Raw genomic sequence first — 17,911 nt, forward strand, 5'->3', positions numbered from 1 at the left:
GTGATTTGTGTAAGCCCAAGGAAGTAATCTGTTCAGCTCATAAATTATCAGTATAGCAAATGTGTTAACAGCATCGGATACCAGTCACCATTTTTCTTCAGGTAAGACAATCTTTATTCCCTGAGAATAAACACCAGATATTTTTTATGGAATCACTGTGCCATCTTTATGAAAAAATTAATTGTCAGTATTTACATTTTCGTTTCATTGCTATACCTCTGTATATTAGCATCATTTACTGCTAAGCTCACATTTGATGACTATTTCGATGGTGGAATTCGGGAAACTTTAAAAAAGTTAAAGTCAGCTATAATTATCAAATTCTTGTTTTTCCAAAGCATTGAAGAGCATTAAAATAGGATATTAAAACAAAGTCAAAACCTTTCAAGAACAAAGAACAAAAAATTAGAAATTCCAAAGGATTGTTAAACTAAGTAACACAGCTGAGAAGCAGCAACCGCAAAATCACTAACAACCGCCATGATGGCACAAATCAAAGTAAGTTTTATTCATTTATTTTTACAAAGCATATTTTTCCTGCGAAGCTTTTATGGTCATTTGTTTATTGAGGTTAACTTAAACTTTGAGACCACGCCCTCACATGAATGATGCTCGCACCTCATTGGAAGAAATTTTAATATCTTGAAATGAACCAGTAAAGATCACCTCTGCTTGCGCAGTGCTTCTGACGTAGATAAATAAAACAGCAGACAAATATGTTTTGGACCAACAAAACCAGTGTTCGAAGCTATATCTTCCTTTTATTTTGAGGTCACAGCAGGAGGACGAGAAGTTGGTAAGTGAATTATTACTTATCTTGGGTCTTTGGTAAGTTGATACTTACCATTCTAGCATCTCTTTCTTTACCTTTATTTATGGCAGTATATACGCCTCTTATAGGGATGTTGCATTATTTAGTACGTGTAATTAATAAATACTAGAAAACATAATTAGCTTGTACATAAGAACGTTTTCGAAGTCTGCATACAATTCATTTTCTAGAAAAAAACGATAAAAATGAGAATACTTTTTTGGATATTGATTAAAACACAACAACTAATATTTTATTATATTTTTCATAAACCAGGTGAAAACTATCCATTAATGCCTTATAATTTATTATTTTAACACAACACTAAATACAGACGACAGAAGACTAGTGGAACATCGGAAAGTTTACGAACTTGCAACACCAAAATGCGACGTTCGATTTTACGCGGTGGATACGGCAGATATCAAGATATTGTTTTGCTCTTAAAAATAATTAAAATTACTGTTCCGGAAATAATCGATTCAATTTCCTAGACTCGTGTTAAGTGCTGGTCTTCCTCGACTGTAGGCAGCGATTCATTTCACTTATGAAAAACTAAAACTTTTCACTGAAATTTTTCCAGTTTTTAAAAATTGTTTGCTTTTGAATTTCGCGTAAAGCTGCACGAGGGTTATCTGCGCTAACCGTCCCTAATTTAGCAGTGTAAGACCAGAGAGAAGGCAGCTGATCATCACCACCTACCGCCAACTCTTGGGCTACTCTTTTACCAACGAATTTTGGGATTGACTGTAACATTAGAACGCCCCCACAGGTGAAAGGGCGAGCATGTTTGGCGCGATGGGGAGTCGAACCTGCGACCCTCGGATTATGAGTTGAACGCTTTAACCGACCTGACCATGCCGGGCCTTTCAGTTTTTAAACTATCGTTCTATTAGCTTCAAAATGTAACACAGTGAAATAATGTGTGTTTTTTTTCCATCGATCTACCAGATAGTCTTGTAAACTTCAATAAGGCTATTTCTGAACCTATTTTTTCACGAGAAAACAACATCTTAAACAATCCCGGTAAAATAATCCTTCCATCTCTAAAATTCTGCCTAGAAATAACCCTCCTCTGAACCCTCTCCAATAAGTCAATACCCTTGCTAAGGTAAGGATATTTGAACTACACATTTTCCAAGTGAGACCTAAACAGATATTTGTATAGAGAAATAAATATCACTTTGAACTGTTAGCACTATATCTGTAAACACACCCTAACAATTTGTGAGTTTTACTACTGGTAACAGAGCGATGTTTTGATGATATATTCATCATTGTGCCAAGATTTCTTTCTTTACTCACTATAATATGAGTCAAATTAACTCATCTTTATCGCCATTACTGCCCGAATTTTATAGCTAGTTTTTTTTAATGGCACTTTTCTGAGGCTTTTTGAAAAATCTAAGAACACCAAATTCACATCCCTTTATTAGGATCACAAATAATTCTGCCTGCTTTATTTTACAATGTCATATTTCATTACACGATTATTGTTCAATGTTTCTTTTATCACACTTCTTACCACTTCAGAACCGTTGACTATTGTTACCCTACACATCACCATTGAATTGGCCATTTCTAACAAGTTATACTCCTTGAGATTGAAATGGCTTTTGATGTCTTCTTCTGCGCATGTCCTTTACGGCTTGTGCCACTGTTTGAGTCGTCCTTGTAGTAAAAGCGATGTGCAAGTTTAGAATACTTAATTCTGAAGTACAAATAAGTTATAATTTATTTTATTGGTAAGATTGAAGAGTTAAAGCAAATGCATTTTGTTTGCATATATGTATACTTTTTATTTTATTTTATTTATGGAGGAGGTTTGATTTGTTTGGTTTGTTTTGAATTTCGCGCAAAGCTACTCAAGGGCTATCTGCGCTAACCTTTCCTAATTTAGCAATGTAAGACTAGAGGGAAGGCAGCTACTCATCACCACCCACCGCCAACTCTTGGGTTACTCTTTTACCAACGAATAGTGGGGCTGACCGTCACATAACGCCCCCACGACTGAAAGGTTGAGCATGTTTGGTGTGACGGGGATTCGAACCTGCGACCCTCAGATTACGAGTCGAACGCCTTAACCCACTTGGCCATGCCAGGTCGTATGGAGGAGGTAAGCCATTGATGTCCGGAACTAACACAAATATAGTGAAAGTTAGGGCAGAGGGTGATAGATATTTTAAAATATTATAGGTCCCTGGTGGCTCGATACCCGCAGTTGTCAAAACACGGATAGTACACTGTGTAGCTTTGCACTTATTAACAAACAAGCAAATCCTATACAAATATATGACCACTATGGTGAGTAAAACACATCTCAACACACCTCGTATATGATATACAGTATATTACTATAAAAAATCCAGTCCTAATATTTCAGTGCTTTGCTATGTCTCAGTAATTACTGGTTCACTTCCAGAACCTACGAATTCGTTATGTTTTTACAGAGTTAAAATGTTTGTTTGTAGTTAAGCACAAAGGCTAGACAAAGGGCTATCTATGCTCTGCTCACCATGGGTATTGAAACACAGTTTCTGATAGTGTAAGTCTAAAGACACACCGCTGTGTCACTGAGAGGGTACGAACTTTGAATACTAACCTTATCATCCACTGTCCATCAGCCGCCCACCTCCTGTTTCCTCTAGTATAACTATTTAACCTGTACGTGATTTTAGTGGTGTAATATGTGTTAGTTCAGACATAATGGTCACATAGATAAGTACAAATACATAAAGAAATCACAAAGACTTACACTTCTCGTACAATCGCCGTGACGAAATAATAATCTGTGATGACGAGAAAACCCACTTGCAGAGAAAAATATATATTTAAAAACGGCTGGTATGGGTAGAGAAAATTCTATTATCAATACAAGAAACGACATCTATTTCATTCAACAATGTAGAAAGGAACAACTGACCTCTGAATTATACGTGATATTACTCTTCTTCGGATGATCCTGACCATCAAGTGACCTCTTCTCCTAAACGATATTTTCCTTGAGAATTCAGCAGTGATCATGTGTAACTCATCATTCAAAAATTAAAAACAATTTCATGAATGAATATGTCATAGAGCCCTACAAAGAGTCTCATATTCATGTCCATGATGACATGAAAGGAGAACTACTTCCCATTTATTTCTCCTTCATCTCTACTTCTCCTACTCACCCATCAGCTATTCACTTCTAGTTTCTCTTGCCACACTTCATTTGGCTGGAAAGAAATTACCTGCTTGGCTGAGGCTACTGATGATGGGAGAAACTCCTAAAAATCGCTGTTATAACTCAGCGAAAGTGGTGAATCAAAGATTGGCTGGGTTTGATATTTATTTTAAATATTTTAAATAGCTGGTCAGAAGAATTAATTTCTAACGTTACTGCTATATATCGTATATAAATACAAGTTAAAAACAAATCAAATACACCGTGGCCTTAAAATAGACTATTCCTCAAATCCCTATTTAAGACTAGTCATATGTGGCAGGTGAAGAAATTTTAAGCACTGTGGATCTACAGGTTTTGTCACCTTAGTAAAAATCTACATAATAGGTCATCTGCTCTTTGACCATAGCGGGAATTAATTCCCGGATTTTAGCATTGTAAATTGTAGTTTAAGCATGTTTCTGTTACTTAATTTGTCCTTTTAATGGATTGTTGACAAGAGTAAAATTTCTGGAAATTTCAGTGACATTTGTCAAATCTTATAAAAGGCTGGAGTTTCTGTTTTCCTTGTCTTGAAAACCGTGGAAATGTCGTTAGCATAACAAAATCGTCTGCTAGGAGTGTCATAAAATTTCACGTATAGTGATGATTCTATTTAAGAATAACCTCGAATCCAATTGTGAAAATGGCATGTCTACTTTAATGGTTTCGTTTTGAGTTTGCTTATGATTATAAGTAATAATCTGTTACACGTTATAGCTTTTACAGTTGAAAAATATTTTAAAAAATAGGTACGACCCTTCGATCACTGGCGCGACAGTTTTCAAGTACACAAGTGTTAATAATAAAGAAGGTTTTCGTATTTAAATCAACATTCAACAATCCAGTAATGTACTGAACATGTACCTTAAAGTTGAATATAAAGTCTTCCAAGCAACTGATTATTAACAACTGATTAAAAGTAATTGTCGTTGGACGAAAGATAATGTTAAACAATTTTCTTTAAACTCAGAAAAATATATTAAAATCGTTATAAAATAACAGGGAAAGGAGAAGTAATAACGCATGAATTGAAAACATTCAAATTTACCTGCCATATTTGGCAATCCCAGTTTGCCGTCATCACCCAAGAAATGTTCCGAAAACACGTGAACATCTTTGACTTGTTCCAACTGTCTGTAGATGGGGTGAAGTAGTAAGTCTACGGACTTATAAAGCTAAAATCCTGGGTTCGATTTCTCACTGGGTTATATTCTAAAACAGACATGTTCTGGCAAATCCATTTTACCATTACCACTACTAAAATATTTTGATAACCTACTTTGCTCTTTCCATCCCGTGCATTTGTTCCGACATATCCAGTTTGAAGTCGTCATTCTCGAAATGTTTTAATATGTTCCTTTTTTATTCATTTATACAGAGTTATTATAGTAAAAACAAAACTTTACTGAATGCTATGAAACGTTATACTAAATTCAGTTCTGGTAAGTTGAAGAGAGACATCAATCGAACACAGTTTATAAAAACAAACAAACATGTAATCTCTCAAAAGAAGGTGATATTAGATCAAGCAGTGGTACAGAGGTATGTCTGCTGACTTATAACGTTAGAAACTGGGTTTCGATACGTGTGGTGGGCAAAGCACAGATGTCTTACCGTGTAGCTTGGTACTTTACTTACAACAAACAAGCAACTATTAGCTTGGAAATCTAGCAAAGTCACAAATGAAGTTTGATTTAGTACAAAAAATATCGAATAAAGTTTAAAAAAAACATTATTAAGTAGTATAAGAAACATGTTCATCAAACTTAACATTATAAAGAACAATGTGAAATGTTCCATTAAACTTAACATTATAAAGAACAATGTGAAATGTTCCATTAAACTTAACATTATAAAGAACAATGTGAAATGTTCCATTAAACTTAATGTTATAAAGAACAATGTGAAATGTTCCATTAAACTTAATGTTATAAAGAATAATGTGAAATGTTCCATTAAACTTAATGTTATAAAGAACAATGTGAAGTGTTCCATTAAACTTAACATTATAAAGAATAATGTGAAATGTTCCATTAAACTTAATGTTATAAAGAATAATGTGAAATGTTCCATTAAACTTAATGTTATAAAGAATAATGTGAAATGTTCCATTAAACTTAATGTTATAAAGAACAATGTGAAGTGTTTCATTAAACTTAACATTATAAAGAATAACGTGAAAAGTTCCATCAAAAAATATTATTAAGTTTGTTTGTAGTTAAGCAAAGAGAGGCACAAGGGGCTACTTATGCTCTGCCCACCACAGATATCGAAATCTGGTTTGTAGTGTTGTATGTTATTAAATAGTATAAGAAAAATCTCTCTTAGGATCAATGCAGGTTAAAACCGAAGTGAAAAATACTTCGAGCAAAGTTTATACAATTTGACAAAACTACTAAATCTTTTTGCAAAGACAAAACGAACAGATATTGCTAGAAACGTTACGAAAATGGATGTTCGGATTTTATCCCACCAAACATGCTCGTCCTTTCAGCCATGGGGACGTTATAACTTGAGAGTCAATTTCACTATTCGTTGATAAAAAGTAACTAAATTAGGAAAGGCTAACGCAGGTGGCCTTCGTGCAGCTTTGCGCAAATTTACAAACAAGCTAAACCAAAAAGAATGTTCCATTTAGGAAAGAATCGTTTTCTTAAACGTATTCGCAACACAAAGGAAATTTCAGACTGACGCAAAATTTATTTAAAATAATTAATAATAAACAACGAACCCTAAAATTACTCAAGTCGTGGAACACGCTTAAAGTTCGAAGAATACTTTTAAATTCACCAAAATTAATTTAATATTCGTCCAGTCAAGGGTTTTGTATTCTCAGAAACCAAGAGAAATTGAAAAATAAATTGACTTAATATAATATATATATGATTAATTTTTGATATATTTTACTGAAAAGAAGCCCTACAAACGATATATCATTGTATTCATAAGACTAAATCGTTATCAAATTACGTCCATACGTTCCCTAAGAATAGAAACCGGAGGCGAATTTATTACACCCCTATAGTAAGCAAGGGTTTAAAAACTAAGTGAACTGAAGTTCTAATATAGACAGACAGTATAAATATAAAATCATTTCTTGTTTTCTGTATGCAAAGAGACGCTAATACTTTTGTTAAATAAGAGCCATGTATGGCAGGACGTCAACTATCGAAATACCTCAACTATACTTAGATCTTGGAACGACAACTACGTGTTGCTATGGTTACTCGTGAAATTAAATTTATCCCGAAGAGGTGATGATGTGCGAGATGAAGTGAAGCGTTCATAATGTGTACTGGCAATCCGTTCTGAACTTTGCCATATCGAGGCACTATAAGCCAATGGAATGTGTAGAAAGTATTTCGTAGCTGACCATTGAGCCCCCAACCCCCCTTTTATATAACGGATAATAATTCATTTTTAGCAAGTCATTAAAGGCACGTTGTCGGATGTCTATTCCGTCTGACAGTCCGGTGATGATTATTCTGACTCGAGTGCTCACAACGATACCATAAGAGAAACAGTCTGGTCTCGGGTGCGGGGAGAGGTATAGGTAGTGACGTCATGAAATTAGGGGCTAGTGAAATGATGTTATTTGTTGGAATACTAAGGCTTCCAAATGATTACGAAACTGGAACATTGTAATCCTAACTGACGTTTTCTTATGTTGATAATCACCTAGTGGAATTATTTAATAACACACAAACATGTTTGTTTGTATGGTTATTTTGGTTTAACACAAAGCCACACGAAGAGATATCTGTGCTCTGCTCACCCAGTCGAAAGAAAATTTGTGGCGTTATAGAATTCACAAGGGCGTAGGACTCGTTTTTTGTTTTCTTTAATACAACAATTTTTAAAACGCTTACCTATAACAGCACCAATGTTTAATTCTTCAGTCAAATATGTTAAAACATTATAAACATTTGGGCGAAATATGCAAATAAATTAAGATGGTTTTGCAAAAGGTCACAGTGAGGTCAGATGGAAAGAAAATATGAATTTAATTACGGGGATGAGAGAAAAGAATCAGAGTACTGAGTGGAACTTGGATTGGTGTAAAAGGTAGATGACGTGGCGCTTATTAGATACGTGCTTAAAAGAGAATGGATGACGTGCAGAATTAAAGTGTCGCCCTGGATTCTGCTGCAGTTGTTTATTTGTTTTTTTTAATTTCGCGCAAAACTACACGAAGACTATTTTCGCCAGCCGTCCCTAATTTAGCAGTGTAAGACTAGAAGAAAGGCAGTTAGTCATTACCACCCACTTCATAAATACTTAGGCTACTCTTTTACCGATTAATAGTGGTATTGTCCATTACATTAAACTGTCCCCACCGCTCAAAGGGCGACCATGTTTGGTGCGACAGGAATTCGAACCCGCGACCCTCAGATTACAAATCGAGCTTTTTAATCACCGGGCCATGCCGGGTCGGAAGTCGGTACTTATTCTAGCTGGTTTGTTTGGAATTAAGCACAAAGCCACACAATGGGCTATTTGTGCTCTTCTCACCATGGGTATCAAAACCCGGTTTCAAGCATTGCAAGTCGGCAGACATATCGTGGTACCACTGGGGCGTTATTCGAGCTTCTGTTAAAATGTTTGTTTGTTTAGAATTAAGCACAAATCTATAGAATGGGCTTTCTGTGCTCTGCCCACCACGGGTATCGAAACACGGTTTTTAGCGGTGTGGATCCGCAGATATATTGCTGTGTCACTGGGAGACTGTTAAAATGAGTTGTTGCTCTGTCTTGTGCCGAGTTTAGGGCTACAGAATCTAAAGTGTTAGTTCATTAAATTCTCTAACGTTAACATGATTTCATCAGCCAATGAACTCCATCTCACATTTTCCTTTTCTATATTATTTTTTAAACGAATAATTCAACCCGATTTCTTTAGATAAATAAATCCAATAAGCCACTTTTAAGAACAAATCGAGTACCATCGGTTTTATCATACCATTGTGCATTTTTGTGTTTCTTTTTCTCTAAATTCTTTGCTAACATATAACCACAACAAAAATAAAGAAAAGACGTCCAATGGTTTTACTACTCATACCGACTGTTGTGAGAGCTGGCGTTTCTTTTTTTCTAGCACCCTGATTATTTCAACGCTTCAGATAATGAAAATTTTCAGCATCTGTTGGGTACAGCTGAGGCGTAAGTTCCGTATATAGATAACATATTCCAGGTCTACGCAACAACAGAAATTAAAAAAAAAATTGAATGATCGAAGAAGGAATCTCCGACATTCCTCAACTACCAATTACACTCGGTTTCGTGCCAATCACAGAACCTTTTGTACTGAACTTGAGCGATTCACCCATTACACGAAAACAAGAACCTTTTCAACTTGAACAGCCTATTGTGTTGACCGACTCTTCCCTGATGTCTAGAGTGTTTTGTTTACCGGGCAGACCTGGGTGTTAAATCTGTCAGAGACAGACCAGATGAGCACGTTTTTTTTTAAACTTTATATAAATCCGAAGTGTTTTTCTTATATTGATTATCTTTTCAAAATGTGGGAAAATAATTATTTTGAAAGGTAATCTATTTCTTCTGTATATTTCTTTTTAACTTAATAAGACTGTTAATGGTTTATTCAGTTAATATCACTTGTCGTCGAGAAGAAAATTTGAAATAAACTTTTTTTGGTGTAGTTACTTTACAACGCTAGAAAACGAGTTTCAATACCCGTGGTAGGCAGATCACAGTAGCCAATTTGTAGCTTTGTGCTTCAACTACAAACAAACAAATATTTAATTACTAAATCATATAGGTAACAGGTAAAATAAGACACAAATTCTAGGATGTTTTGTTGGGTATTACTAACTCTGTCTTAAAAGTGTTCGAGTAAAAACTATGATCAGAAAGTATTATAGAAATAAAACTTCATTCACCATGTAAATTCGGTTCACAGGATATTTATTGTTGTTGTTACATTTGATGTTTTATTAATCGTGTCCGGTTGGGAGTAAAAGTGGACAACGTCTTGGTCACTATGCTGAGGGTTAAATTACAGTTTTTTATTTCAAGAAGAAACGTTATTTCTCTTTAACTAGAAGTATTGACGAACAAAAATCACGATCTCAACTAATGCCCTAATTTCATAATCTTAGATACAAGATACTTAGGCCTAGTATGCGCAGGTGTTTAAGACATTCGACTCGTAATCTGAGGATTGCGGGTTCGAATCCCCTTCACACCAAACATAGTCGCCCTTTCAACCGTGGGGGCCTTATAATGTGACGGTCAATCCTCATATTCGTTGGTAAAAGAGTACCCAAGTGTTGGCGGTGGGTGGTGATAACAAGCTGCCTTCCCTCTTGTCTTGCACTGCTAAATTAGGGACGGCTAGCGCAGATAGCCCTCGAGTAAGTTTACGTGAAATTCAAAATAAACCAAACCAATCCAAGATATTTTCAACTGAACAAAATTACCTGTAGTCATTGCGGCCTATATTTTTTCATATGTTGTTGATCATGGCTGATTTGAAAAAAAAGTCCAAATTACAAATTTATTTTTAGAAATATTTATTAAAATACACTTACATCTTAAAATCAATAAAATGAGCTCCTAATTCGTTTCGAAATTTTTGTAATATTAACTATCGAAAATATAATAAGATGACTGAACATTTATTACGATAAGTGAATAAATTTTAGTAGTTTTAATGAAGGTCGATAGGTGTCTGTACAGTTTTGGGAAGGAAAGTAGATCTCTTTTGAAGAAAAGTTCACCTAAGAAGAGCATGAAAAAAAACAACAAAAAGTTAAAAAATAGTGTTATGGTGTTTCCTTATGGGCGTTGAATACGGTGTTACGATGTTTCCTTTCAGTTGTTACTGAAAAAAGTATTTATATAATTGATTGTTACTGATTGTGACTTTAACATTCTGTTTAAAAATATCAAATAATTGGATGTATTAGAAAATTTATTTAGAAAATAATTCGTAAGTAATATTTCAACGTTGTATATACATTATTCCTGTTTTTGCCATGATAACAAGCTAAATATACCAGTTAAGCTTTTTTGTTTGTTTGTTTGTTTAAATTAATTGCGCGTGAAACTACAAAGGATTAGAAGGGAAACACCTATTCGACACAACTCACCGCCAACACTTGGGACACTCTTATAATAACGAAAAATAGGATTGACCCTCACATTATAACTCCTCCACAGCCAAAAGAACGATCATGTGCAGTAACAGGAATCAAGCTCGCGACTCATGAAGTGCCTTAATCATAAGGTCGTGGTAAGCCTGTTTCCTTGAATAAAGCAGTTTAATTTTAATTCCAAGAATGTTAGTTTTAAACAAAATAAAAATTACTTAAATGATTAACTACTGAAACGATAAAACGAAACGGCAAAGACTGTAACTTGTAACGATTGTAATCAATTTGAAAACAATTATTAAGATAAATCGATTGTCTTGAAATAATCAATAACGTTATAATTGTAATAACGAAGAAAACGCTTCGAGAGAAACACGTGCTAATTAAGAACTGAGCTTACTGAACTATATGATAAATAAATGAAATATGACTTGAATTTATCTAAATTTTAGCTTGCTACAGGGTGCACGACCTTCAATCATGTAACTTTTCGATATAACAAATAATTAAAAATTTACTTTAGTAGTGCTCCTCCCACAGTGGTAGAGCGCTCCGTTTGCAGACTTACAACGCCAGAAACCGAGTTTCGCTCACCCTGGTGGGCAGAGCGCAGATAATTCATTGTGTAGCTTTACGCTTAATTGCAATCAAACTATAGGAACAGTATGTGGCTATGTAGTTAGTGCGAGAGACTAAAATCTAAGGTTTTTTTTATGTAATTGCTTCACAATTTTCATGTACAGACATATTACAAGAGTGGTGGTCAGATTCCATATACGATTAGATACATTTTGGTTTTTGTTTTTTGCGCAAAGTTATCCAGTGGACTGTCCAACGTTTGGAATCGAACCCTGATATCAGCACTTTAAGTCCGTAAACTCACTACTGACTTATCGGATGAATGTTCGATCAGAGGGGTTCGAACGTTGGTGGGTGGGTGTTATTGACTAACTGTCTTTCCCCTTGTTTGCCAAACCAGCCCTTGTGTAGGATTTCGTGAATTTTCGAAATGAAGAAACTTACTTTAGCCTTTGTATGTATTAATAAGGCGATTTTCTATTTGCGCTTATTAATGAAGGATATGCTTTGTGCCCCCTTCTGGTACAGCCGTAAATCTACGGATTGACGACGTTAAAATCAGGGGTTCGATTACCCTCGGTGAACTCAACAGATAGTCCGATATGGCTTTGCCATAAGAAAACACACATATTCAGAACATGTTTTGCTCAGGGAAATAAATTGATATTCGTGCATTTATTTCCTGTATTATCCTTTCTAAACGGATAACTTATGACAGGTAAAATTAAATTCTCATCTGTGTATTAATTCGTGAAGACACATTTTTTGTTTTGTTTTTTAAAGCGGGACTAAATATTTTCTTAACTCATTTTTTCGTCTTTTGTTGTTTCGTTTAAAGTAGTTACTCCGAGAATCGCTAGATGAAGGCAAAAGGTTTTGGTTTTGTTTATCTCCTTGCTAAACACGGAGGCTTTTGTTTGTTTTGGAATTTCAAAGCTACTCGAGGGCTATCTGTGCTAGCCGTCCCTAATTTAGCAGTGTAAGACTAGAGGGAAGGCAGCTAGTCATCACCACCCACCGCCAACTCTTGGGCTACTCTTTTACCAACGAATAGTGGAATTGACTGTCACATTATACACCCCCACGGCTGGGAGGGCGAGCATGTTTAGCGCGACGCGGGCGCAAACCCGTGACCCTCGGATTACGAGTCGCACGTCTTACGCGCTGGGCCATGCCGGGCCTACTAAACACGGAGGCATTTACATCTTCTAATTCTGTTCACTGAATTATATGGACAAACTTTGATAAAGATTTTTAATCTTAATCGAGAGATATATGATTTACAGAGCTTTTTTTTTCTTTGTTTTTAATAAAATATAAAATCAATCAATCAAATATAAAACTGTCGATATTTCGTCAAATTTTCAAAACTTTCCTAACTTCTGGTGGTGAGAACATTAAATTAGTTTTGATTTGTTTAAATCTGTTAATCACGGACCTTTAAGTGTGGTTGTAGAGTTTAACAACTGATAGGCCCTGGCATGGCCAGATGGTTAGGGCACTCGACTTGTAATCTGAGGGTCACGGGTTGGAAAACCGTCACACCAAACATGCTTCCCCTTTCAGCCATAGAGGCGTTATAATATTACGGTCAATCACTATTCGTTGGTATAAAGAGTAACCCAAAAGTTAGCGGTGGGTGATGATGACCAGTTGCCTTTCCTCTAGTCTTACACTGCTAAATTACGGACGGCTAGCGCAAGTAACTTTCGTGTAGCTTTGCGCGAAATTCAAAAACGAACAAATTATCCAAACTTTTGCAGAGTCTCTGTAGAGGTATTTTATGTATTGACGAATTTTCAAACTTATTCCTATTTGCGAAATAGAAACCAGCATTGAATTCAGAAGATTTACAGGGAGGGGATTTTTTCCTCTTATGCAAAAAAAAAAAAAAAATCTCCCCTGAAATACACTATTTTCCGAGTTTGACACCTACCTTTCTGTCGAAAGGTTTGGATTCGACACGGATGAAAAATATTGTTAAAGTGAAGGAATAAAGGGTTCTTAGGATGTTTCACTTGTTTCCAATAACCTTTTCTAAAGCTTTTTTTTTTTTTTTTTGTTTTCGTACAAGTCTTGTTCTGTAAATGTTTCTGTACAAAATCCATGAATGAAATTCTATGTTCAAAAACCAAATGTGAGCTTCAATAATGTTTATTACATTAAAAGACTGGCAGGTTCAAATTACTGAAGAAGTAATATATTTGATTTAAAGGATGATATTATTTGTAATTATGCACAGAATTACATAATGTGCTAGCACTGTAAGTCTGCAGACATACCCGTGTGCCACTAAAGGACGTAATAAGACGATGTGATGCGTTCGTAAATGACTCAACGATCAATTTGCAGCTTGATGCTTAAGACTAATTCATAAAAATATATCTGCAAGAAAAAGAAACTCTATGCAGCTGACTTGCTTTCCTTGCCCTAAAGTCAGGTCTTAAGAGCTGAAAAAGGTTTGGTTCATTTGGAGGATTGTGGGATGCTTTTAAATTGTCTTTTTGGGGAAGTTAAGTACTGGAAAATTTGGTTCATTGAATGTATTAACTAATGACTTGAATTGTGTGGACATGGCTTTAAGGCTGACTCCGACACCCCCTTCTTCGGTATACTCCTGGTGTAATTTGAGGGTCGCGGGTTCGAATCCCGTCACACCAAACATGCTAATAATCTTACATCTGTCATGTACTACATGATTGCGTTTCATCACATATATTTTTGGAATTACTCGATCTCAAATCTATAAATACAACTTCTTCTGTGGGTCATTCACCCTGATTCCAAAATCTCCTAAATACCTCAATTTTCAGTTCTTTATCAACGGTTTTAATAGATGGATTTAAGGAGTTATATCATCCAGTTTGTAAAGCCCAAAATATGTTCGTCGGTTTAATCTGTAAGTAATTAATTGGACAGCATTCTCAACCTTGATGTTAGAATTTTTGTGAATTAAAAAGTGAGAACTGAGTATAATTATCGCATCTCTAGGACGTGTCCAACCATTTATATGTTTTATGCTAGAAGTTTTTATTGACTTGGATTGAACCACATTTCCAAACATGGACACAACTATGAATCATTGTCTCTGTCTCCTCTTGCTATATTATTTTTAGGTTAGCTATAAGTTACCATGGATACGGCGGAGTTCAAAAAGCGAGGTCGTGAGATGGTTGACTATATTGCTGAATATGCTGAGACTCTATCCCAGAGACGAGTGACACCAAACATTGAACCAGGTTATCTTCGACATCTCCTCCCTTACAACGCTCCTCACAAGGGAGAGGAATGGGAAGACATTATGAAGGATGTGGAACGCTTTATTATGCCCGGGGTAAGTAAGGAATGAATTCTAAATATTTTGAAAATAAAGCATACTATTCACCATACAGGTTTCTTATCAGTCTTTTCTTACTGATTTTAATTAACTTCGCCTTTATAACGAATCATGGTGTACGTATGTATTAAAGAGAGAAACAGGTGGCTCTTGCAATGTAAGTTTTGGGGTGAAAGTAGAACTCTTGTGTTGAAGTTAATTGGGGAAACTGTATTTATGCAAATTGTCTTTGGTAGAGAAAAATGATCTTTTCTACTTAATGTATATTTGATCAAGTTAAAGATAATACTTATTAAATCTTAATTCTCGTTTCACCTCAGAAAGTTTGTTATTTCAACATAGCATTTTAATTGCAATAAGACAACAGCATTAGGCCTAATGTAGTTGTTAATAGTAGAAAAAGCATTCGCATCATAACAAATTGTAATTGTAAAACAGAAGCCCTCTAGTGGCATAGCAGGAAATCTACTAAATTTTGTAGCTAAAAATCGTATTTCGATACCAGTAGTTGGCAAAGCACAGACAGCGCATTGTGTAGTTTTGTGCTTAACAACAAACAAACAAAACAGCATACTTTAAACAATTTGTATACATTAAACATTGTAAAAATATAATTAATACCAACTGGCTGTTTCTCTTCAGCAAAATTTCTTTTACGAAAATAATTGTTATACGGTAGAGTATCGCTGCTTTTAAGCCCCGTTTTCTTGGATTAATTTAGTGACGTCAGTACTAACCGAAATTTGCTTTACTAAGTTTTCAGTTGCCTTATATCGTATTCCCTTTATTTCACAGTTTTCTATTTATAACATACAACATCCTTAAGTTTCTTTAAAATCTAACAAGTCCACTTCACCAAGAACTTCTTGTTTTTGCACTTTCTAAATCTGAGTTCTCTTAACGAAGCCTAAAACTTTCCAAAACTACCGCATATACTGTAGTTAAATTTCAATAAAAATTAATTTATCTTTTTAAGATCTTTGTGTTAAAATAACCATAACAATTTTATAACCAATATTTATTAAGAGCAAACAATTTCAAGGTTATGAATACATATGCTGAAAGCTTCCCACTGTATTGTAAACATGATGTAGTGAAAGCTTTGGAATGTTGAGTTGTTAGATAGTTAGTAAAAGGAGATTACTATATTATGAACTTGATTTAATTAAAGATTATCCGCATTCAGATAGCTACCCATCAAATATCCTTGGAACAGTTTAGAAACCCTCCTTCTAGTGTCAGTTCAATGGCTATCAGATTGGTAAATTTTATCAGCAATCAAACAAACTCATTGGATAAAAATGAGCTATTTCTGTCAAAGAGATTACAAGTATATTACCTATAACTTATAAGTTACCAATTTAATATTATTCTAAGAACTTGAGATTAACTTCCTTTCAGGACTTTCGAAACTTGAAATATGAAAATAGGAAAATCTGAGACAAATAACCACGTTATTAAGCTTTTGATAATATTGGAACTATATGCAAATTGTGATAATATAAGAATGACGACTAAAAAACAGAAATCTGATTAACTTTTCTTATTTTTATCTTCTTAAAGTAAATTAAGTTGATTACATTTTATAATAATTGTTTAAAATAACACATATATTAATGTTTCACCTACAACAGGTCACCCACTGGCAACACCCACGTTTTCATGCCTACTTTCCCGCAGGAAATTCTTATCCTTCCATCTTAGCAGATATGCTGTCAGATGCCATTGGCTGTGTAGGATTTTCATGGGTACATCAGATCTGTTTTGTTAATTATAGTATGTAAAATTAGTAATAGCTTAATATATATATATATATAACGATCATAAAAGTGTGAATTAAAATTGTTGGTGGTTGCTAAGAGGTTTTTCTCTTATTTCGTTGTTATTTATTTTCAACAATTTATTTTTTGATTAATCAGGTGGGGTGGATAACGCCCACGACGTTTCAAGTTCACCTCAGCTTACTGCAATTAATAGAGTGAGGAAACCACACGGATCCTAGGTTTCTGTTTGGCAACAAGGATACACAGACAGCATTTGGTTCCATTGAATATTTAAGAAAAGAAAACCCTTACACAATGTTTGTTTTTTTTTTTTTCAAAATCAAGAGGCTAATAAATTCATGACTAATATCGTGTTCACTGAGCTGTCATTTCTCCAAATATTCAACTTATTTTATGCATCGACTTTCATTTTTGGTGTTTATTTTTACGATTTTTAGCTAACTTCTAGTAGCAGATATTTTATTTGTACAATATGTTCTGATTTATCATTACATAGAATCAAAATACTACCACCTTGTGTTTATAAAGTGAAACTGTTACAAAAATGAAAATAATCAATGGTTAATCTTCCAAGCCATTAAACTGACCATGCTGTTTAGCTTTTTTCTTTTGCTGACCTATAAGACTAGATGTGGTAATATAGAATAATGCTGCTAATTTGTACTTTAAACAACCTGGTATGTCTTTTTTTTTTATAAGGACATAAAACAGGAAACTCAATTATTTTTCTCATTCTGCTGAATATGATATCATAGATGTGTGAGGTGTCATAAGCTTAATATTACAGTAAAGACAACGTATAGCAAACCAAACTAAAACAAATGTAAGATAAACAGAAAATTAAATTTTACAAAACAACATGTTTTGAGTTTTAAAAATCAGAAACGTACTGTCAAATTCAAAGCAAGAGTAGTTGATAAAAAATATGGTTTATGGATGAAACGTATTCAGACTGTACGTTTTATTAATTTAATCTTTTCTTTTAAGGCACTTTCATAATGTACTAAAATTTCTTGGCACTTTTCCTTCTCGTCTATCTGCACTAAAAATATTTGTCCTCGAATTTTTCATTTTTTTA

The 17,911-nt window shown here is 34.5% G+C and overlaps 1 protein-coding gene across 1 annotated transcript in view; it reads left to right on the forward strand.

Annotated features, from left to right (window-relative positions):
* The first annotated feature begins 718 nt into the window (after positions 1 to 718).
* The window catches only part of LOC143230581 (tyrosine decarboxylase-like), a 43,823-nt gene continuing 26,630 nt past the window's right edge, over positions 719 to 17,911 (forward strand). The window contains exons 1-3 of the mRNA XM_076464385.1: positions 719 to 796; positions 14,829 to 15,046; positions 16,684 to 16,797. Coding sequence (XP_076320500.1) covers positions 14,846 to 15,046; positions 16,684 to 16,797 — 315 coding nt within the window. The 5' untranslated portion in view covers positions 719 to 796; positions 14,829 to 14,845. The remainder of the gene's footprint in view (positions 797 to 14,828; positions 15,047 to 16,683; positions 16,798 to 17,911) is intronic.

Source organism: Tachypleus tridentatus, chromosome 10 (genome assembly GCF_004210375.1).
Source record: "Tachypleus tridentatus isolate NWPU-2018 chromosome 10, ASM421037v1, whole genome shotgun sequence".
Classification (NCBI taxonomy): Eukaryota; Metazoa; Arthropoda; class Merostomata; order Xiphosura; family Limulidae; genus Tachypleus; species Tachypleus tridentatus.